Source organism: Pelobates fuscus, chromosome 4 (assembly GCF_036172605.1).
Source record: "Pelobates fuscus isolate aPelFus1 chromosome 4, aPelFus1.pri, whole genome shotgun sequence".
In the NCBI taxonomy this organism is placed as follows: Eukaryota; Metazoa; Chordata; class Amphibia; order Anura; family Pelobatidae; genus Pelobates; species Pelobates fuscus.
This window is the reverse complement of record NC_086320.1, coordinates 299,728,196-299,752,685: the sequence shown is the minus strand read 5'-3', so window position 1 is coordinate 299,752,685 and position 24,490 is coordinate 299,728,196. Positions and strand designations below refer to the sequence as shown.

The 24,490-nt window shown below is 40.8% G+C and overlaps 1 protein-coding gene across 1 annotated transcript; it reads left to right on the top strand.

Moving 5' to 3' along the window:
- The first annotated feature begins 497 nt into the window (after positions 1 to 497).
- GTPBP4 (GTP binding protein 4) lies at positions 498 to 20,198 on the top strand. The gene is made up of 17 exons (XM_063452240.1): positions 498 to 632; positions 4,400 to 4,570; positions 4,820 to 4,923; positions 5,016 to 5,152; positions 6,351 to 6,451; positions 9,712 to 9,804; positions 10,010 to 10,201; positions 10,574 to 10,639; positions 13,854 to 13,943; positions 14,038 to 14,148; positions 14,370 to 14,447; positions 14,609 to 14,660; positions 16,435 to 16,535; positions 17,407 to 17,604; positions 18,644 to 18,709; positions 19,000 to 19,140; positions 19,619 to 20,198. The coding sequence occupies exons 1-17, from the start codon at positions 585 to 587 to the stop codon at positions 19,769 to 19,771; spliced, it is 1,902 nt and encodes a 633-aa protein (XP_063308310.1). The 5' UTR covers positions 498 to 584; the 3' UTR covers positions 19,772 to 20,198.
- The last annotated feature ends 4,292 nt before the right edge of the window (positions 20,199 to 24,490 follow it).

The following is a 24,490-nucleotide window of genomic DNA, read 5'->3' as shown; positions in this document are numbered from 1 at the left end:
AGAAAAAAACGGCCTTTTTCAGCACACATCTGAGTCTGTTTTTATTATTATATTTCTGTGCCTTATCATGTTATGTATTACTTGCTGTTATTATGTGTTGGTCTGAATTAACCCCTGCTGAGCACATGTAGGAGCGCAGAATAAATATAGCCATGATATAGTACTGCAGAATATGTGCTTATAACTCACAGTGATAATAATAACTCCCCCCTCCCCCCCCTGGGTTTCTCCAATCCAACACGCAGACAAGATTTTTTACAACTTAGACGGAAGTCTCACTGAAGACATCTTTACTCCAGGTCAAAGGTCAAAAGTGACTCTGTAAACATTCTCCCAGAAATACGAACAAATCTCTATCTAACGGCGCCACAACGTTGGAGAAGCCGCGCGCAGGATTAATAAAAAACAATTTTGATCTAAAACACAGAACCCACGTTCCCGTTTTCCGACACCGGTCTGCCCACACTAGCAATGGCCGCTGCCGTCTTCCGCCCACAGCACGTCCTGTTCCGCCTCTTCCCGTCGCCAGCTGCCCCCGGTGCTCACGCGTTCTGCTCGGAGTCGGGACCTCACGGGCAGGAAACATGGCGCTCTACAACTTTAAGAAGATCATGGTGGTCCCCTCCTCTAAGGTAGTGCGGGCTGCGGGGCCCGGGGAGCGGGTTAGAGGAGTTTAGGGTGATCTTACTCCCAGTACAGCACGTGTTTAAAGCCAGGGCTGATGGACACGTGGGAAGCAGTGAGCACCGCTAGGGAGCCCTGGCTGTACAGGGCTTCACCCCCCAGTATAACCAATTCAGCTCCCCGATTACATTAATATAACTTGGATCAGTGTTTGTCTGGCTCGGGCAGTCTGGGCCACTGGGTGTGAATCTCCCTTCTCCGAACATTAGATAATCATGGGAATATCTGGAGGCTTGCAGTACAGAGCAAGCGACAACTCTTTATAATCTCGAATTTATCAAACAGATCACTTGTGACAGATGTGTATATATAGTGCAACGCACTAATATTTCTAGGAGTTTGTATTATCACCCACAGTGCTAAGATTACATTCATCATATGTATATATAGCAGTGGTACGCAACCTTTGGCACTTCAGATGTTGTTGACTATAGCTCTCTTAAAGGAACACTATAGTGTCAGAGATACAAACATGTATACACTATAGTTCTGGTATTGTATCACAATTTAGGCCACCGGCATACCTTTTAGGAATGTTAAAGGGTTAAAACTCACCTTTATTTCAGTGCCGTGCTGGTCCGGTCGTGGCTGGCCCCCAACTCGGGTCCTACTCCTCAACATTGGCTGAGATCATCAAAATGATTTCTCGTAAAAAAAAAAGCAATGGGGGGCTATTGCGCATACACGGCAAAACCCCACGCTGCATCAATCAGCATGTCCTCATAGATATATATTGAATCAATACAGAATGTGTTGATGTCAGTGCTGCATACTTTACAGCGTTGACCCAGGAAACACCTCTAGTGGCCATCTGAGTGACTGCTGCAAGAGGTATTCCTACCCAATAATGTAAAGTCTGCATTTTCTCTCTAAGGCAATGTTTACATTAAAGGACCACTATAGTGCCAGGAAAAATACTAGTTTTCCTGGCTCTATAGGGTCCTTGGGTCCCCCTCTCGCCGGGCTCTAGGGTGAGGAAGGGGTTAATCGCTTACCTTTTTTTTCCTGCGCCGGGCTCCCTCGGCGCTGGGGACTCCCATCCTCCTTTCCCGTCATCGGCTGAATGCGCATGCGCGGCAAGAGCTGCGCGCGCATTCAGCCAGTCCATAGGAAAGCATTCTCAATGCTTTCCTATGGACGCTGGTGTCTTCTCATTGTGAAAATCACAGTGAGAAGCGCGGAAGCGCCTCTAGCGGCTGTCAGTGAGACAGCCACTAGAGGATGGATTAAAGGACCACTATAGGCACCCAGACCACTTCAGCTTGATGAAGTGGTCTGGGTGCCAGGTCCATCTAGGTTTAACCCTTTTTGCTGTAAACATTGCAGTTTCAGAGAAACTGCTATGTTTACCTATGGGTTAATCCAGCCTCTAGTGGCTATCTCATTGATTTTCACAGTGAGAAGACACCAGCGTTCATAGGAAAGCATTGAGAATGCTTTCCTATGAGACTGGCTGAATGCGCGCGTGGCTCTTGCCGCGCATGCCCATTCAGCCGATGACGTCAGAAGAGGGAGGAGAGTCCCCAGTGCCAAGGGAGCCCGGCGCTTGAAAAAGGTAAGGGATTAACCCCTTCAGCGCCACTGGAGTGGGACCCTGAGGGTGGGGGCACCCTCAGGGCACTATAGTGCCAGGAAAACGAGTTTGTTTTCCTGGCACTATAGTGGTCCTTTAACCCTAAAGTAAACATAGCAGTTTCTCTGAAACTGCTATGTTTACAGCAGAAAGGGTTAACCCTAGATGGACCTGGCACCCAGACCACTTCATTGAGCTGATGTGGTCTGGGTGCCTATAGTGGTCCTTTAAAATGCCTTCAGGGACATACTACACGCATCGGAAAAACTATTAAGCTGTAGTTGTTCTGGTGACTATAGTGGCCGTTTAATGCTTACAGCCTTAATGCTCACAAAGCACAGGGGATATGTAGTCGACAGCATCTCAAGTTCCGGAAATTGCTTACCCCTGATGTAACACTTTAACTTTGGAGGTGGTATATTGGAGCCTCAACATGACTAAAAAGTTTAAACACAGCATTTCTGCTTCCGTTTATAGTGGAATATTAACTAATCAGCTCAACATTTTACATCTACCTAACCACCAATACTGTAACATACCCTCAGCTGATCAGCACCTGGTAGGATGTTCCTGATTGATACTCCCTGTCACCTATTCCTGAGTTACTTCTCAGTTGTCTCCCAAAGCGGGGCTTTTCCCTGATTGATTTGTTATGCACTCTCAGAAAAAAAGCTTTGCCTAAAACCATAGCAATGAAGTACATCACTACAGCGATGAGGTTTAATGTAAAAAAAACCCCCCCAAAAAAACAGTATTTAAAAGTCTACATACAATCGTCTATATATGGTTAATAGGTAAATTTAGGCAAATTGGAAACCTGCAGTTTAAAGGGACACTAAACGGTACTTTAGATTGCTGAAGTGCTTTATGTGTGATATGTGTCCTCATATATATATATATCTTTATAATTTTGAAAAAAGTGTAGAAATTGACACTTTAATAAGTTAACCTTGTTAAACCTCTTTGCTGTCAGTCATACAATGGGTTCTGTTACTTCCTGGTGTGTTTAGCTCAGTGGATCTAAACTCAAGAGGCAGGCAATTGTCCAGAGTACATGCCTTGCATAATTCTCTCATTGAGCTGGATTGGACAGCCACATATATTCTGGGATGGGTTAAAAGGCGATGGCCTGCTAATGCTTCAGCTTTTGCAAGCTGGTTTTAAATTAAAACAGCACTGTTATTTGTGGGATTTATTTTTTCCCTGCAAATACTCTCCAAAGTGACATGGTGTTACATTGATGGAAGAGTAAAAGGAATCTACACCGGAATGTACCTGAATCTTGGCCTCCTTGGCACTGCCAGTTCAGCCCTCCTTCAGTTCTTAAAGGACCACTCTAGTGCCAGGAAAGCATACTCGTTTTCCTGGCACTAGAGTGCCCTGAGGGTGCCCCCACCCTCAGGGACCCCCTCCCGCCCGGCTCTGTAAAGGGGAAAGGGGTTAAATCTTACCTTTTTCCAGCGCTGGGCGGAGAGATCTCCTCCTGCTCTCCTCCTCCGATCCTCCTCTTCTCCTCCCCGTCGGCTGAATGCGCACGCGCGGCAAGAGCTGCGCGCGCATTCAGCCGGTCACATAGGAAAGCATTCATAATGCTTTCCTATGGACGCTGGCGTGCTCTCACTGTGAAAATCACAGTGAGAAGCACGCAAGCGCCTCTAGCGGCTGTCAATGAGACAGCCACTAGAGGACATAGAGGGAAGGCTTAACCCATTCATAAACATAGCAGTTTCTCTGAAACTGCTATGTTTATGAAAAAATGGGTTAACCCTAGAAGGACCTGGCACCCAGACCACCTCATTAAGCTGAAGTGGTCTCGGTGCCTAGAGTGGTCCTTTAATGGCTTCATCTACCAAGCACTGTATCATTGGTTTTCTCTTGAGCATTTGAGAGAGTACAAAATAGGCAAAGTCCCCACCATTTTATAGTGGCACCATATTGTTACTTTATCAGTTGACATGTCAGCCTGTATGGTGGCTTCTATTGGGGTAGGCAGTGTGGTGCATATACAGAGTGGAAGCTGTTCTGCCCCATCTCCAGCAGTTTCCTCATTGCCTTCTCGTCAACTCCTGGCGAGTTTGGTTAGACTTGGGATAAGCCTTGTAAAATGTTATTTTACAGCTGTTTTTTCTTAATTCTTTTCAGGATTTCATCGATTTAACGTTGTCAAAGACGCAAAGGAAAACACCAACAGTCATCCACAAAAATTATCAGATCCACCGCATTCGGCATTTTTACATGAGGAAAGTAAAATACACGCAGCAAAATTACCATGACCGTCTATCTCAGATTCTGACTGATTTCCCTAAACTGGATGTAAGTAACACAATGTTATGCTTTAGTTGCAAAATGTTTTACAGAATTAATTATACATGTACAACATGTTGATCCTTTATCAACAGACTATAAAGCAAAAAAAGCATTTGATTTGACTCTACTGACCATTTTTTCAATTATCCACAGTATTTCAAGCAAAAAAAAGAGAAAAATTAATTTTCTTTTTGATCATTGTTTTTCTGAATTATTGTTACATTTTGAGCCTTATCGTCATTATTCCTTTTTCAGGATGTGCATCCATTCTATGCTGACTTAATGAACGTGCTTTATGACAAAGATCATTACAAACTCGCGCTGGGGCAAATCAACATTGCAAAGAACCTAATTGACAAGTAAGATTTGTTTTGGTCTGTCTGTTCCATTCTGGATGCTTTGCCTTTGGCTGACCTCTCCCTCTAATGGACCTCTCTCTCTTCTGTTTCAGTGTCGCCAAAGATTATGTGAGGTTAATGAAATATGGTGACTCACTATACCGCTGTAAACAGTTAAAACGGGCAGCTCTTGGACGTATGTGTACTATAATCAAAAGGCAGAAACAAAGTCTGGAATATCTGGAGCAAGGTATTTTAATTGTATAAACTGTACAATGCTGGAGCATATGTTGGTGCATTACAAAATAAAGCAAGTTTTTTGTTTTAAATCTTTTAAGTAATCCTTAAATTGTATTTAGTAATCCTATTGTGGGTTATGTGTCCTATAAGCATCATGGTATAGATAGTGTGCAAAATCAGCAGTGTTAATGGTTATCGACTCCTGAAGTTATCAGTTATATCAGTGTACTTTGTTACACTCACTCCCTGCATTTACCAATTTTTTTGTAAATATATTTTTGTCATTTTTATATTCATTGTGAGACTCTCAGGTCTCTATAGCTGTAACATATTCAACATTCAAGTCGAGACTCGCAGGTCTCTTTAAGATTGGCAGAAACGAAGCACAACGTGTGCTATAAAATATGGGTTGGAATTGGAGCACGCAGGCCCCCAACAGTGGTGGACACGCAGGTCCTAGGACGTGTGAACCTTGGTTAGGCTTTTAATAAAACATTCGTGTGTCCCTCTGGGTTTAACTACGTATGAGGTTGCCACTGGCAATTGTCATGGTGCTTAGATTCAATATGCGTGTAGCTGCGGTTCATTGGATGGGGGGGTTGGGTAACCAAGTGTGCCAAACATCTCTAAGTCACCGTAGGTGAGCATTATGCGTCTATGTGACTGCCTGAGCCTTCGTACAGTAATCATACGTGTCTCCGTGCTGTTGGGGCATTTGCCTGCGACCTTAATGGGGGATGTGGGAGATGCTAGAGGGGGGGGAAATGGGGGGGTAGGGGGGGGATCCTGAAGGGGGAGGGGGTATGGGCACTATGGTAGGTTGGGTGCATTTACCAATTTTAAAGTGTGTCTTTATATGGAGTGGCTGAGCATGTTCTGTTTGCATCTTTTTTTATGGTAAAGTGTTAAGATGATTTTTGCTGCACATGCAAGGATGTCTCTATGTTGTAAGACTAAATAAAGATGTCACCGACCAATGCTTCTTAGTTTATGTAGACCACGTTGGATCTGTAACACTTTAACGCATTAAGGGCCAGTGACATGTCAGTTATGGGAGTATAGGGGTGGCAAATCCACTAGTCCTTAAGTTGAGTTCTTTGACTACCGGTGACCACTAGCCTAGAGTACTGTAATCCTTAAATATGTCCATTTCATTTAACGCGTGTTAACTTTCCATGTTTGTAATTTGCATATTTTTGTTTATGCAGTGCGACAACATTTGTCACGTTTGCCCACCATTGACCCAAATACCAGAACCCTTCTCCTTTGCGGCTATCCAAATGTTGGGAAATCCAGCTTTATAAATAAGGTTTGTTTTTATACCACTCTTTCTTGTACTCCATCTCCAACTTTCAACAGCAGGTTTTTTTTCTTGTCACCACTAAACTCTTGTTTATAGAAAGTAACACTGGGCGGACAGGAAGGCACATGGCTTATATCTATACAATTCTATTGAATGTATCTGTGAAGTTGGGTTTTGTTTTGTTTATATCCATGAGAACATCCCATGCATGTCCAAATTACTTTGCCATATTAAACTCTTTCTTCTCCTGGACATGTAATGTAACTGTGAGGTGATAGAAAATATGTTAAATACACATATTTATCAATCTTCAATTGCATGCATGATGTGTCCTCCATTTTAATGGAGCACTATAAGCACCATAACATTTACATAATGGTGTGGCTATGGTGCTATAAATGTATGGGTCCCATGTCCTAGGATTATTTTTTTTTTGTGAAATAGTTTTGGAGCATTTTGACAAAGCCAAGGTTGTGTGCCATTAATTTGTATGTTGCTGTGTGTTTTTATGTGATCTGTTGTAGGTAGTGGATTTGTTGGTCTAATTTGTGTGCCACTTATGTTGCTGTCCGTTTTGTTTAATATTGACCAACTATATTATTAATGGTATTTTAATACCACATGGGGCTATATTGAAATTAAATGAAGACGAGTCTGAAATATTGAATATTAGAGTTCAGTACAGGGAAGCAGTTGCAATAGAAGCTTCATTCCTTTTTAAATGGTGTAGAGAATCTAGCTATCTGGCTTCACCCTGGTGCATCTAATTAGTACGGTTTAAACTTTCCCCCCTTCAACAAATCATACAGTCTTACCTTTCTTTGCTCCTGGCTGTCGCAATACATTTTCTGGTTTGGCTCCCCAGAATCTTGTATTGTTTTCAGGCTATATACCATTAATAATAGTGCTTTTTTCTTCTCCATAAACTACACAATATGCACTTTTATAAGGCGGGACAAAGTCCTGCGTCTCCTCTTAGAACACCTATGTTTACCAATATATCAGAGGGAGCGGGCCTCCCCTTACTCAATTATTCAGAGGCAGCCCCCTTTTTGGGACGAGTGGACTGGCATATCGTCACCCACCCTCCCTCCCTCTTCTCCCACAAGCTCAATGGATCGACCTGGAACTAGAGGATTCTGGTGGCTCATTGTCTGCAAGCTCTCTGTTTACAGGACTATACGCCTTAAGGATTTATTATAACTTTCCTTTTCAACATGTAAAATACTCCACCTTGTGTATATTTGGATTTTGTATTTGTTGGTGTGGGCTAAAGGGACCCCACATAGGTGTTAGAGTATCAGTTATTGTTTGTAATACTCACTGGAACTTTGTATCTATACTGTTTTGAACTATTTATCGGCCCCACTCTCCCAGTTTGGATTAAATGTCGACTCAAAAACAACTTCAAAACAATCCCTGGCCCCATGCTTCCTCTTACCCATAACCCAGATTTTCCCACTGGTGCTCACCCCTTGAATTTAGCATTTTGTGCAGGCTAGGATCCCTTAAAGGGAAACTCCAGTGCCAGAAAAACGATCCGTTTTTCTGGCACTGGAGGGTCCCTCTCCCTCCCACCCACCAATCCCCGGTTACTGAAGGGGTAAAAACTCCTTCAGTGACTTACCTGGAACAGCGGCGATGTCCCTCGCCGCTGTCTCCGCCTCCGCGACGCTCCTCCTAGTGATTACGTCGGCCGGTGGGCGAGACTAATCTCGCTCACCGGCCGAGGAGACCTAATGCGCATGCGCGGAAATGCCGCGCATGCGCATTACGTCTCCCCATAGGAAAGCATTGAAAAATCATTTCAATGCTTTCCTATGGGGTTTTGAGCGACGCTGGAGGTCCTCACACAGCGTGAGGACGTCCAGCGACGCTCTAGCACAGGAAACCTGTGCTAGAAACAAGGAAGTGACCTCTAGTGGCTGTCTAATAGACAGCCACTAGAGGTGGAGTTAACCCTGCAATGTAAATATTGCAGTTTATGAAAAACTGCAATAATTACAGTTGCAGGGTTAAGGGTAGTGGGAGTTGGCACCCAGACCACTCCAATGAGCAGAAGTGGTCTGGGTGCTTGGAGTGTCCTTTTAATGTGTCTGCTCCATGTAATCGCAAACTCACAAATTCTCCACCTGATAGACTTGAAAGGGGATGAAGCACTGACAGGGATAGACAAACTTCCCTATCTCCAACTCACTTTTATAACTCCCAGAATAAACCTTAACAGGCAGCTCTCAACTTTTGAATCCTATAGCCATACCTGTGAAAGACTCTATCATCTACCAGTTACTTCTCACACCAATCGCCCTTGTGCCTCCTGGATTCGTCGCATGGGGGAGGCTGACTAGTGTTCTCTCTCTGAGGAGCAATGGTCAAAAAATGCATCAACTAACTCATAAGGGCTCTATCAGCTCCTACATACATGGAACCTGCTGGTACTGCACACCTCAGCTCCTACATAGATTTAACAACAAGATTTCCGACTTGTGTTGGTGCTGTGGGAGGGAGGTATGCTCCTTTTTCATATGTGATGGTATGTTCCACCATAGTCCCCTGCTTGGAATTGAAACTCCACAATAAAGTACATGGTGGTAGAAACTATACTGCTGCAACCTGCGGAGATGCTACTTCATGTTGACAATATCCTGATACAAAATAATCCCTCACTAGGCACTTATATCCCTGATCCCTATTCTCTGGCAGCTGAAGAATGTCCAGATGCTCCACCAGTGGATATCAGAGGCTACACAACATGGCTACATTAGATTGAGCATATTTCAAATTTAGAAAGCCCCTAATCAGATATCTAACACTACCTAGAGTGGTATTAACACCTTATTCTTACCCCCCTTTTTTTTCCTCTTTCCACACCCAATATCACTTCACCTCTGCCCCTACCCTTGCAGACCTTCCTTTGACATACACGACCCCACCACTACAAAAAAAATAAATGCCATGAAAGACACACTTAGTAAAATGCAAGAAACCTACTGTTTCTACTCATACTGCTCAAAGGCTCAATCAGACCAGTAAGTATAATCCGAGAGTTAGACATGAAATGCCATTGTTTCTGTCTAATGTCATAGTGAAATGTCATAGAACATCTTTCACACTTCTCAGATTTTTGTCCTATACTCGTTTTGACAGTGTCGTTACCCCTTGTCTATTTTTGTGTCTTGTTTTCAACGGAAAATCTTTAAAAAAAAATAAATAAATAAAATAAAATAAGTTTTGTTGAACATATTCTTTATTATCATTTTTCTTAGGTGACCAGAGCAGATGTAGAAGTTCAGCCATACGCATTTACTACTAAATCCTTATTCGTTGGTCATATGGATTACAAATACCTTCGGTGGCAGGTTGGTTTCCTAAACAAGACTTAATGAAATTTGTATATGATATTCTGTAAATTAGTCGATTTAAACCGGTAAAGCGCTTTGGTATAGAGTACCTTTGTTGAATGGATATGCACATTGTACTTAACAAATTTTTCAATGTGGAACATGCTCTACTAATGTATCTGTGGTATAACTGTTATCACACACTGTATCTTTTGCCTTCCAGGTAGTGGACACCCCTGGGATCCTTGATCACCCTCTGGAAGAACGTAATACTATAGAGATGCAGGCTATCACAGCCCTTGCCCACCTCCGTGCCGCTGTCTTATATGTGATGGATGTTTCAGAACAGTGTGGACACTCCATAGAGGAGCAGCTAGAACTCTTCAACAACATCCGTCCTCTCTTTTCAAACAAGGTAAGTGGTGCTCTGAAAATAGGACATTCCCACCTGCCGGCAGTGTGCTAAAAAGAGCAAAATTACTAGAATTTCAAAGCCTTCACCAACACCCTAGATAAAACTCTAAAAACCCTAAAATACACAAAATAGGATGGCTGTATAATAACGTAAAATTCATAGAAATAATGGTCTTCCAAATTTAAATATCACCCAGAAGTGATGCACAAAAATCTGTATGTATTTCTGCATCACTTTCGGCTGATATTTAAATGTGGAAGACCTATTTGTATGAATGTCACTGTTTTATAGCCATCCCACGGTACATTGTACTTAAACAGCAGTGAACTAACCATGTTTTTTTTTTTCTTTTTTTTTTCTCCTCTCTTTTAGCCTCTGATTGTTGTTCTGAATAAATGTGATGTGAAAAGGATTTCAGAACTTACCGAAGAACAGCAGGTAAGGAATACCATTTTCTGTGTTAACTAGTTTTGCTTCTTGTCTACAAAATCACATGGAGGCAATGTTTTACTGTCTCTGTAGGAAGTCTAATCAGGGGCGTATTAGCCGCGAGGCAAACAAGGCATTTGCCTTGGGCGGCATTTTCCAGGGGGCGGCAAAAAAAGCCGCCCCCCAAATGCCCAAGGCAAATGTCTTGTTAGCCTTGCGGCTAACAGACATGCCGGCGGGCTGCTGGGCGATCGGGCGGCACTGCCTGGCGGGCGGGCGGCCGGCGAGGGAGCACTTCCCCTGAGCTGTCTGCTCAGCTCCCTCGCCGGCTGCAGAGTGAGGCTGGGAGGCGGAGCTGGAATATGACGTCATATTCCGGCTCCCAGCCTCACTCTGAGGCGCGCGAGGGAGCTGAGCAGACAGCTCAGGGGAAGTGCTCCCTCGCCGGCCGCCCGCCAGCCAGGCAGTGCCGCCCGATCGCCCAGCAGCCACTGGACCACCAGGGAGGAAGAGACACCCCCCTCCCCAGCATTCCCAAAGGTAAGGAGGCTGGGGGGGGGGGGGGGGGGGGGGGTGTTAAATAAAAAAAAAAATGTGTTAAAAATACATTTAAAAAAAAATGTGTTAAAAAAAAATGTTACAATTTTTAAAAAAAAAAATGTGTTAAAAATACATTTTAAAAAAATGTGTTACATTTTTTTTTTAAAAAAATGTGTTAATGTGGGTGGGTGAGTGTGTGTCTGTTAGTGTGTGTCTGTTAGTGTGTGTCTGTGTCTGTTAGTGTTTGTGTCTGTTAGTGTGTGTGTGTGTGTGTGTGTTTGTGTCTGTTAGTGTGTGTGTCTGTTAGTGTTTGTGTCTGTTAGTGTGTAAATGTGTGTGTCTGTTAGTGTGTGTGTGTCTGTTAGTGTGTGTGTGTCTGTTAGTGTGTGTGTGTCTGTTAGTGTGTGTGTGTCTGTTAGTGTGTGTGTGTCTGTTAGTGTGTGTTTGCCTGTGAGTGTGTGTGTGTCTGTTAGTGTGTGTTTGCCTGTGAGTGTGTGTGTATGTTAGTGAGTGTGTGTCTGCTAGTTTGTGTCTGCTAGTGAGTGAGTGTGTGTCTGTTAGTGTGTGTCTGTTAGTGAGTGTGTTTGTCTGTTACTGAGTGTGAGTGTGTCTGTTAGTGTGTGTGTGTTTCTGTTAGCTAGTGTATGTGTATCTGTCAGTGAATGTGTGTGTGTGTATTTAGAATGCGGGGCGGGGGAAAGGTTGGGTGGGGGTGGCGCGGGGGGAGGGGGGGCGCCTGAGTTTTGTCCTGCCTAGGGCAGCACAAAACCAGGATACACCACTGAGTCTAATGTTACATATTAAAGGGACACTCCAGGCACCCAGACCACTTCTGCCCATTGGAGTGGTCTGGGTGCCAACTCCCACTACTCCTAACCCTGCAAGTGTAATTATTGCAGTTTTTTTATAAACTGCAATAATTACCTTGCAGGGTTAACTCCACCTCTAGTGGCTGTCTAGTAGACAGCCACTAGAGGGAACTTCCTCCTTCATAGCACAGGAAACCTGTGCTAGAGCGTCGCTGGACGTCCTCACGCTGTGTGAGGACCTCCAGCGTCGCTCATTTCCCCATAGGAAAGCATTGAAATTATTTTTCAATGCTTTCCTATGGGGAGACGTAATGCGCATGTGCGGCATTGCCGCGCATGCGCATTAGGTCTCCTCGGCCGGTGGGCGGGATCTGTATCGCCCACCGGCTGACGCAATACAGAGGAGTAGCGGTGCAGAGGAGGAGACAGCGGTGAGGGATATCGCCGCTGCCTCAGGTAAGTGACTGAAGGGGTTTTCACCCCTTCAGTAACCGGAGATTGGGAGGGGGAGGGACCCTCCAGTGCCAGGAAAACGGATCGTTTTCCTGGCACTGGAGTTTCCCTTTAAGTATATTATCTGCACACTTCCATTACACACAGCCTTTCCAGATACTTATTTATAAGTCAATAATGTAGTTTAATAAAATTGCTAAGGTGAGTCACAATTAATTCTGCTTTGTTAGTTGTACCACATAATCTATACATCTTAGTGTGTGTGTGTGTGTGTGTGTGTGTGTGTGTGTGTATATATATATATATATATGTGTGTGTGTGTGTGTGTGTGTGTGTGTGTGTGTGTGTGTATGTATATGTACTTACATACATTCCTCTGTATATCACCTTTACTCTTCCATCAATGTAACACCATTTCACTTTGGTGAGTATTTGTCATTTGTGGGTTTCATTTTTCCCTGCAGTGCTGTTTTAATGGGACACTTCAATGCTCAAATACGGAAATAAATAAAAATTAAAAACACAAATTAGTGGATATAACTAATAAAAACATGCACAGATGTAATAATGTGTGTGTGCAAAAAATGTGTTTGTGCAAAAGTGCACAATAATGATCATTGCTAGCCAAGAATAGAGTATTCCAGCTGCTGATTGACAGGGGTGGAAGCTGTAGACACAGTGTAAAAATATTTATCTCCAGAATGAAACATTTCTAAAAAGACCTAGGTCTTTGCACTGTAACCCGCTTCAGTAAGATGAAGTGGTTATACCGATTTTAATTTCCCCCTCTAAATACATTTAATGGGAAATATGTTCCTATTAGGTTTTGTAACGTTCTATTGGGCTTCTTATACATTGTCACATTCTGTGCTATCTACACAAACACAGAAGATGATATTTTCAACTGCATATTGTATTTTGAAAGGGTTCTAATGGCTTCCTAATATCATCTATGTACTGGCAAACGTATAGATAAAGAAATGTTTCAATATTCTAGATTAGGTGTGTGTCATTCTGCTGCATTAGCTGTAACAGTCCACTGTTTCCAGAAGAGCTACAAATATGGAAGATCCCACTGGTTGTACCTGAATCTGGCCGTCCATAAATAACATACACAGCTTTCCCCAATACTTTGTGTTATTTTTTTGTTTTGATGTATTGGTAACTGCTTTTAGATGTTTATGGTGATCATCTTGGGAGTGGTTCAATCAGATATAGGAAACGTTTATATTTTAGACCATACATTTGCTGCTTATCTTGCCTGCCCGATGTATAGATACAGTTTGAGGAAGGCAGAGACTCTTTAGTCAAATAAAGTTAGTCTACTGTATGGATATTCAGTGTGGATTGTTTGGCCATACAATATATCTTATTTAATGAACCACCAGCCGTGCTGAGAATACTGTCGTATGTCTTTCCAGAAAATATTCAAGGACTTGGAGAAGGAAGAGTTGCCAGTGATTGAAACCAGCACTCTCACAGATGAAGGGGTCATTCAAGTTAAAACAGAGGTTGGTTGCTATGAAAATCTTCCTCTGGAATTCAGTGTCTGTGTGCCTTGTAAATGTATTTCTATTTGATTCTTCTTCTTCTTCTTCGATGCAGGCCTGTGATAGACTGCTCACTCACAGAGTTGAAACTAAAATGAAGGGAAACAAGGTGAATGATGTACTGAACAGACTGCACTTGGCTGTGCCAAGCAAACGAGATGAGAAGGTGAGATTTTATGATTATTTATTCCAGTGATTTGTGTCATGACACTGTTCTTTAAAAGTGAAGTCAATGAAGACTCCCAAAAGTTTTAAATTTGCAATACTAACATTCTGTACTGTTCCCATTTTTGTTAGTGATTTCAAATCAGATGTTTTTTTTGTTTTGTTTTTTAACGTTTCCTTTCTAAAACCATGCTAACATTAGGACATGTTTGTTTATTTCAGGAGAGACCACCTTTCATTCCTGAGCGTGCTTTGGCAAGAAAGAAACGCATGGAAACTGACGCACCCAAGAAGAGACTAGTGAGTTATTTGTACACAGATTGCGTGTGTTTGTACAATTGTTTCATACATGTGTATATATATATATGTGTGTGTGTGTGTGTGTGTGTGTGTATAAAATATACACACACACATACTGAGGCTCTATGAATCTTAATTTACATGTTTTTTTATTTTCATAGGAAAAAGATCTTGAAATGGAAATGGGTGACGATTATATTTTGGATCTGCAGAGTAAGTGCATGACTAGTTGGGTGATTATTGTATTTGGGACTGTCATTCCGGAGTGTCTTGGCTGCTTCTTTTCCTGGCGCTGCACTCCAAATTTTAATTTTTATTTTGTTTTGCTTCTTTCCATGGCAACATGAATAAAAAAAAGAAAAACATGTATGCATGCTATAAATCACTCAACACTTGCGAGTGTTTACCCGCTTAGTTTGTCCTTATTGTCTATTTAGTAGGGGCATGCATAGAATCTGTCCGTTCATTACATTTTCATCCTTTCATTCGATTTGCCTTATATACAATGATTATGGTTATCTAGAAGTTTCTCTTAACCAAATTAATGAACAGCTCCAACATCCCAGTCTTCTAAAATTAGTTGTAATACTATGACACTTGTTTTCCAAATATTTCTACCCTTTTCATGTGAGGAATAAAAACATATAATTGTTTTGTCTTATTCAAGTAGAACATGTTTAGTTTTAATTTTACTATAGCTTTTATGCTAGCTGAATGTCCTTAGAGCTTTTGACTTGCTCTTGGGACAAATTCCAGGAGCAGGTAGAGGCAGAACCTGGGATAACAAGTTATTTTATATGAAAAAGAGACGATGGTTGTGTTGGTGCTTCTAAAGTTTATAGTGAATAATGAGTGGGTATAATCAAGGTGTACTCTCCTACCACCTCAAAATCGCATACACAAATACAGAAATGTATTATGCCCACAGTGAACACATAAAATATACTTAGTTGCAGGAAAATTTGTTCATAAAATGAGAGCTGTATCAGGCTCTATAGTAACATCCTCAAAGGTGCCTATACATGCGAACAACAGATGTCCAGGACAAAAGCACCAGATATGAAATTTAAAATAATATACTTTATTCATGAAAAATCGCACGATATAAAATAATAGAACTAAAAATGTAGAGGAACTGCAGGACTTAAATAAATAAATATTTATATGTGTGTGTGTGTATGTATATATATATATATATATATAGCAGTGTGCATATCCAGGTTAAAGGTATAAAACACCACAACAATCTGATTAAAAGCAGTGTGATATAGCCATAAATAAGTCACCGCATGAATAGTCCTATGTAGCAAGTTCCAGGTATCGGCAGATGCGTTTCGGCTCGAATGCAGCCTTCTTCAGAGCACTCTCATTTTATGAACTAATTTTTTCTGTATTCCTGCAACTAAGTATAGTTTGTGTTCACTGTGGGTATAATACAAGCTTTTTTTTTTTTTTTTTTTTTTTTTTATATGTTATTCTAAAACATTTGCTAGCTATTGGCATAGCACAATATGGGGGTAACATTAATGCCAGAGCAAAATAGGAATTGTCACATTATTCAAGTCACCCTCCTGTTGTCTGAATTATTTCCAGTTGTTTTCTCTAGCTTTGCATGCAAGTCTCATTAGCCAAGGCCAGAACCTGCCTGTTGGCAAATGGGAAACAAAATGATCTCTGGTCATCAGATGAGGCTGAGGACTTATCCGATTGTCTCCATAACGAACCAACCATTGATATCAAAACTCCCATCTGTGGTTGGGAGAGAATCTTGTGACACATATTTTAATCAAATTATTGGAAACTGCTTACAGAGGTGAAACTAGCAGATTCGAATGTTAATATTTATTTATTCATTCATGGGAAAGCTATTCAGCGTGCAGTGTTCAGTTCTGGTTTGATCAATTGACCAAAATAGAGAACAATCCCAATGCTTATCACAATCCTATTTGCTCTTATGCTCATGAATGTGTATTTTTATTTTTTAAAGAATACTGGGATCTCATGAATCCAACAGAAAGATATGACAAGATACCAGAGGTCTGGCAAGGCCATAATATTGCTGATTATATAGATCCTGAGATTATGAAGGTAAGTTATATTTCATGCATTCAACTGGAATCGTTATACTGCATTGAATAAATGTATTTAGAATTGCTGCACTAGTTTTTCCCATGCTTTTTTTTTTTTTTCTTCCTCGTAAAGTTTAAGGACAAAACATTGAGGTACAAACTGTAGGCCAATACATATGGGAAATATTATTCTTCACAGAGCTGGAATTTGTTATAATCCTTAATGTGACACATCTTGAATACACTCACATCTTTGAGCGATCTAATAAATATCACAGCATTTCACTCCTATATGCAATCAGCTAGTTATATAAAATTCCACCTACATATATTCAATAATAATGCTTACACCAGGGGTTCCCAAAAGGTAGATTCCCTAGATGTTTTAGAACTACAACTTCCATGATGCTGTGCATGCCTTTGGAATAACAAAGTATCATGGAACCTGTATTTTTAAACCATCCGGTGCTCTACTTTGTGGGCTCCCCTGGTTTGCACCTACAATCTTGATTGGCTGTCTCTGGATAGATGAGAATAGAGTATTACTACGCCTTTTTTTTTTCTTTTTTTTTTTTAAAACACGTTTGTTGGCCTTTGAGTGATCAGTTTTGTGTTGAATGGATTGATTTCATGGGGAGTTTGATGGTGAAATTTGTTTCCAGCAATAGTATCACACACATTTTAGTGGGAGTAGCACCTTCACTACATCTGTCATCATCCTTAGACTGAGGCGTTTTTGTTCTTGTGTCTTACATTTATTTTATTTTTTTTGTAAATATAATTTTTATTTTGTTTTTCCTGTTCAGGTAGTTTGAGACTTGCAGGTCTCTGCTTATTACATTATGTGTCTTACATTTATTAATTGATCCATTTACATTTTATTTTATAAGAAACTTGAAGATTTGGAGAAAGAGGAGGAGCTGAAAGAAACTGCTGGAGAATATGACAGCGATATAGAAAGTGAGGACGAGGAAATGACCGAGATCAGACAGCTGGCTCACCAGATCCGGGAGAAGAAAAAACTTAAATTTCTTGAGTCAAAGGAGAAGGATAAAAGTGGACCAAGACTCCCCAGAACTGCTAAAAAGGCAAGTGTTAAAGAGACATTTCTGTGTCCCAGACTTCCTGCACTCGGTCACTAGTGGTATTTCCATAATGTAGAGTGCAGCATCTCTGCACACCTTTTATGTATTTTACATTTTCTCTATGTATAAACACTATGCGATTTTATGATCGTTCCATTCTCGAAATGGGATAAATAAATGACTATGTAAATAAACTTGACCTGCTAAAAATCCACTTAAAACACCTTGGGCCAAGCATTTTTTTATTTTCAGTAGTGGCCTAGCAGTTTGTTCAACCATAATTACTTTCTCATTAAATGGACACTAAACTTACAAACCACTTCTACTTATTGATGTGATTAAGTTGCCCTTCTACTGTCCATGAGTCATTTTTTGTTTCAAGGCCCCCTGCTTCCAGTATAATGATTTACACCTTGTTTTTCTTTACATTTTTTCATAAAGGGGCATTAGACATTCTAATGGACCGATCCTGACTCATACAGTTCTTGTGTTGTTAAAATCCATGATGTGCTGTTAACATATTTTGAAAAAAAAAATTTGCTGACACCTTTCAGCTAATCACTGGTCCTTTGGAACCTTTGTTTTTTGTGACCTGCTGATATGTTACTGTACCTTAATCTGTAAATTTAAACTGAGTTTAACATTGTATGCACAGCTCAACCCCTGACCCCTTTCGTCGCTAAGAACCGTTGTAGTAACAGTTATAAGTAATACAATTCAGGATTACAAAAAAAACTTTTGTATGCACACATTATCTCCTTGCTGCCAACATATTGGATTCGTTAATGCTAATGCCACAAACAAGCAGAGGTTGATTTATTTAAACTCCCTACCTCTTTGGTAAAAAAAAAAAAGACATAACATTTTATTTAAATAAACAGGACACATGAATATGTGGCAGGTTTTTAAAATTTGGACATTATTCTTCACATATCTTAAGTTTTATACAGTGAGCGGTTTATAGTTGGCCGCTTTATCCGATTGATTAATATGCTTTACTGAGTATGTAATGAAGTTTAATAATTATTTGTTTCCAAAACAGGTTCAACGCAAGACATTAGAGAAGGAGATGGGTTCCCTCGGGCTCGATATGAGTGAGAAGGACGAGGTTAGAATATTTTGTTACAGATGATCTTTTAATGATTAAAGTAAGCTATTGGCTTTGTATTTGTTTAAAGGAGCAGTGTAAGATTTTTGCTGTGTTTGTGTCTTTTTTTGAAATCGCTCTTGATTTACAGACTTTTGTCTTTAATACTGCAAGTTTGAAACATTTGTCAAATAGGACTATTGCTAATTTTCAATCTGAAGTGATTTACTGGAATACTACATTTTGGTGTAAGATATAAGCGTTCTACTTCCCTCTAGTTATCCCCCCTAACCCTTCCGTGTTCTCTCCAGACACACTATGCAACACAAGCAAGATCAAGAAGTGTACAAAGAAAGCGTAAGCGTGAAGAATCAGAACCACCAAGTTCCGTAACGCGCAGCAGAAGCAACTCAAGGCCCCCAAGGGACCAGTCTGGAGTTCGAGATGTGAAGGTCTGTATTCTCCTCTTTAATTTTTGTGTTGTCTTGTTTCAGTTAATGCTGCCAGTTTGCACACTGTTCTAGATCTAGTAACCGTAGACGCGTGTTCTGATAAAGCAGACATTCTAACGTTCTAAAATACTTTAGGGGAAAGTCCTCTAAACAAAATTATTCATGGCTTGGCAAAGGCCCATTTTATGGGATTAAATGTTACTCAACTAGTATTGAGTGCCTGGTCCTTTGTTTTGAAGCCCAGGCTTCTTACAAATATACCACTGCTTTCATAGACCTCTTTGGGGGGGGGGAAATGTAAACCCTGCAATTTGCATGCTTTCCTGTTTTTTTTTTGGTTTTTTTTGCACTACCTTTTAATAGTGTTTTTAAAAACAATAGGATTACATTTCTACCCCTTTAATGAACTGCAATACAAAAACTTTTCCTAGCATGCTTTAGTAATCATTGTGCATCTTTTCTCTTCTGTTTTTAATAGATGGCAAGGAAAGCCAATAAGATCATGAAAAACTCCCAGAGGAAAATGAATCGCATGGGCAAGAAAGGAGAGGCTGACAGACATGTGTTTGATCTGAAGCCCAAACATTTACTGGCTGGCAAAAGGAAATCTGGCACAAATGACAGGAGATAAATATCTAACAAGCATCAACGAGTCTTCTCATTCTACAGCTCTAAGAACTTGTATACAGGCCTACCAATGGAAAGAGTGCTATGCACTCAGCTGGAATCCCTACCAGCTTTTATTTAGAATTTTCTCTACTACTTTACAACAGTGAAATCATATATTCACCATGGGATTTAATTAATTGCATCTGATAAATAAAAGATTATACAAGACTTATGGGTCAGCTAATGAGATTGTTTTGGTTTTTTAGCACGAATGACGATCTAACCCTGTGTATGTCATTTATAGATCAACTGTCTTAAGACTGAAGAAGGTGCCATATATTTACCCGTAACCATGTATAGAGCGTGTTACTTTCCAAAGTTCCGTGTTACATCCTGAAATGTGTGTGGATGCCTCTGTGACATCCTTAAATAAATAACATCAGAGTATATTTTCTTGGCTACAGTTGATTTTTTTTTAAATTATGATTTCAAAATAATTCTTAAATGGGTTCCTTGTCCATACAAAGTTAAAGTTGCTAATATTTTAACAAGTCTCCTTTCAGAAAATCACACACTATCTTTCAATCAGGGTTTTTAACTAATCTTGGGAAATTAATTCCAAATTACACAACTGAGGATACAATAGCTAACTTTTGTAACCACAGTAGAGTTGGCTAATTTTTTCAGGTCAGCTATTTTTACCTGCATTTTGCCGGTTTTTGTTTTTTTTATATATATATAAATTCTTTATTTTTCGTTGTGCAAGTAATAACAATGCATCTTACACTACCACAACGGCATATGCAAGTACAGTTTTGACACAATTGTACATATATATGACAGTTTGGTCTCGGCACAATTTTTATATTATAAAGATAGTCAAGCTATTATAACACGTTTGATGCGGGTTTCGACAATTTTAGCATTCAGAGTTACATGAGTAAGAGAGGCAAGAGACATGACCCGCTTAAAATAATGATTTGCACACTATGTAGCACGTTTAAGTTTCATGGGATTAAGTCCCCGGCCATAGGTCTCCATGCATTCTGCCAGTACGTTAACATATAAGCTGGAGCAAAATGGGCTTGGGTGGAACATACATATTGGTAGGGCCATTATCACGTTTAGCAATGGTATTAGTACAGTACCCTGTCTCCTGGAGTGCATAGTCAGGTAACATACAATTCTAGCATAGGATATAGGTATTGTGCCTTTGTGGGTGCTTTAGTTGTGATTTGAGAGTTATGCTCACATTCACTAAAGATACAACATGTTTATAACGTAGGAGAAAACGATAAGTAATGAGAAACAGGATAGCGTTCGTTTTTATGTGAGCATATGCCGTAGCCCTTAGTTATGGTGGGTGGCCATATATTCTTACAGTATACCCTTTACCAGATGCCTGCCTGTGGGTGTAAAGTGTCCCGAAGCCACATTACTTGCCGCAGGGTCTCCCGGCTCTCAGTGGGTCGGCAGGTGGGAGCCAGCGCTTGAGGGGTTCCATCTGGTACCTTCTTGGTGATGTGCCTCCTGTTTCCCCACAGAAAACGCGGCAGAAAGTTCGTAGAGAGGTTCCCAACCCCAGCTCTGTAAGTGCGTTCAGGGTTGCGAGCAGGCTGGAGGCGTCGTCGTCTCCAGCGCCATTTTCTAACACTCCTCTGCTTAGGGGCTGTTTGTCGATGGCGGGAGCTGAGTGATGGTGTGTCGGGCAGGGAGACCCCTGGATTGTAGGGCTGTACCTGTTCCAGCTTGTTGGCTAGTTTTTCCCAAAAGGCTGCAAAGGTGTGTTCTAGACACTTCAGGATGTCAGGCTCTTCTGTGCTGTGGCTTGTTAACCACGTGGCGTCTGCCATTGTGGTTTGCCCTGTTGTTGCGGGCTGTCCGCGTGGTCTGGTTGTCTGCCCGTAGTATGGCCGGACTCTGTCTCATGATTGGACCAGGATAACCCCCACCGATCCGGGGGGGGGGGAGGGTGTCGTGTCTCCCGGGCCGCAAGCAAGAGGACGGGGAAAGCGGCCGTCTCTCCCCAAATCCTGTGCCCGCAGGCCGCGGTCAAACATCCCGGGTTGCTGTGCTCCGATTTTCAATCGAGAGGTATCAGGAGGTTCAGTGAAGCACTCTGAACTCGGGTATGGTGTACTCGTGCAGGTGCGAGCCTTTAACAGCAGTTTTTGGGCGATTTCTTAGTTTTAGCTGCAGGCGCTCAGCAATCTTGCAACTGCTCAGGAAGCCAGTCAGGTTCCGCCCCCTGCTGTTTGGTTTTAATGTACTAATTTTGAAGTTTATTGAATAACCCTGTAATCGATCAAGGTTAAAACGTAATTTCTAGAAAAATTACTCCATTCATTCGTCACCAAACAAACTCTCCCAACACTGGAAAATTTGGTGGTCCCCCCATACACACTTCTTGCTAGCTTGGACGTTGTGTCTTTGTATAATAACATCCCCCATGACAAAGGTTTATGTGCTACATCCTACTTTCTATATAAGTCTACCAAATACAATTCTGAACAAATTGAGTTAATATTGTCACTTTTGGAGTTTGTCCTGACAACTATTTTGTTTTTGACGGTATATACTATCTACAACTACGTGGTACAGCTATGGGCTTGGCTTGTGCCCCAAGCTACGCTAATTTATACTTGGGTTGGTGGGAAGAAACCATCCTTGGAGATATAACAACTAGTCAATATCCTCGGTATATCCACAAATGGTTAAGATATATTGATGATATTCTGATATTCTGGACCAGTTCTTCAATTTCATTGATATGGTCAATGAACTCAACGATAATCAGATTGGATTAAAACTTACACATGTGATCCATGAAACGCAATTAGAATTCTTAGACCTCAGAATTCTATTAAATATGGATGGAACTGTCGATATAGAACTATTCAGGAAAAGTGCGACATCAAACAACCTTCTATATTGGCAAAGTTTTCATCCATATCGCCTCAAGGCCGGTATACTATACGGCCAGTATCTTAGAGCTAGAAGGAATTGCTCTAATGATGAGTCCTTCCGTGCCGAGGCAAACAGACTAAGAATCCGATTTAAAAAGAAAGGATATCCTAACCGAATCCTTTAAAAAGCGTTTCAGAGAGCTATGACCCAAGAAAGAAGCCAAAGCCTTCGATCTACCAGACCAACTTCCACCAACCAGCTGATTAGATGCATTGGCACTTTCGATAAACAATGGCAACCCATTAAGGAAATATTCACACAGCACTGGCCAATTTTGCAATATGACCCAGATCTGAATCCAAAATCAGTTGCCTACCCGAACATCACTGCACGCATGTCAAAAAACCTCCGGGATATTTTGGTGCATAGCCACTTGGAAAGAAAATCACCTTCAAAAATTGGCTAACTGCACCAATAGGAATCCAAAAATGTGGACATTGTAAGGCCTGACCATTCGTCAAACCTTCAAAAACTGTGAAATGTCAAAAAAACTCAAAAAGAATTTCGAATAAACCATTTCATTAATTGCAGTACGACACAAATTATTTGTTATAACAAGCTCTTGTGGAATGCAATATATTGGTAAGACTTATCAGGAATTTAGGAGACGCATCCTACAACATGTCAATTCTGTTAAAAATCTAAATCTGTGTACCCCTGTCGCTAACCACGTTCGAAACTTCCATGATGGCAATCCAAATCATCTATCTTTTCAAACCTTAGAAAGAGTCACTTTGAACTAAACAAAAGGCAATTTCAACTTGATACTATTACAGAAAGAATCAAGATGGATATGAGTTCCAAACCCTAACACCAGGGGGCCTTAATGAGGAATTTAATTTTACCCCCTTCATTCACTATTAGGATTTAGAACAGGCTCTATTACAGCTCATAATTATAATCTCAGCTGTTTTTTTAGTTCTAACAGTCATAAGTCAGGACATTAAACACCATCTGAAATTGTACAGTAATTTTACATCAATGTCATTCTAAGGTCCCTAAACTAATATTGTGACTCTCTTCTTATTATTCCAATACAGTACATTTTGGAACTTGCACACATATAGTTAGTGCTGCACATACCAGCACATCACACTATGTTTAGAAGCGTACACTACAGCATATACAACTGTTGTAAAAGTTAAAATCACAATGTGTGCTTTTCTATGTATGTGGGCATTGTCCGTTTTCTGTATTAACTCATGGACAACATTCAGTCCTTTGTTATGAGATTTATTTTATCACAATCGGCACACCTATACCAGCGTTGGTGTGTCGCACTTTATTCTTAGGCAAATTACTCTAAACCTTGCATATTGAATTAACCTAAGACCACGGGTAGCTATTAACTAAAATACATATTTCAAAATATACACTCAAAATGAGCTGCAATGCCAAAGGATCCTTGGCGATCCCTGATTATTATTACATATGGGAATATCTGTTTTGATTGTAGTCTTTGGTTTAACCTGCAAAACAACTACTAGACGGAACGTTTCTACTGTGATCTTTCATATGTATTTATACGTTTTCACTATCGTTCGAGCAAATATATTCTCCCATTTAACAGTACATTACATCTACTATTTATTGTTCCTCTTGTCTCTTACTTACTCATTTTTTACAGTCTAGCGAAACTTATACAGTTTCCATCTCATTGTTTTGTAATAAAGACCTGAAGGGGTTAAATTCCCTGATACTGGGGTTCGGGTGAACTCTGACAATTTAGTTACGTCATCCCCCAGCCCCATTCTGATAGGCTAAAAAACAGATG

Excerpts from the sequence above, each read along its gene's own strand:
- GTPBP4 (XM_063452240.1), top strand. The coding sequence starts at position 585 with ATGGCGCTCTACAACTTTAAGAAGATCATGGTGGTCCCCTCCTCTAAG. Across the intron at positions 13,944-14,037 it reads TCATTCAAGTTAAAACAGAG|GCCTGTGATAGACTGCTCAC; the intron begins GTTGGTTGCTAT and ends TCTTCGATGCAG. Across the intron at positions 16,536-17,406 it reads TAGATCCTGAGATTATGAAG|AAACTTGAAGATTTGGAGAA; the intron begins GTAAGTTATATT and ends TTATTTTATAAG.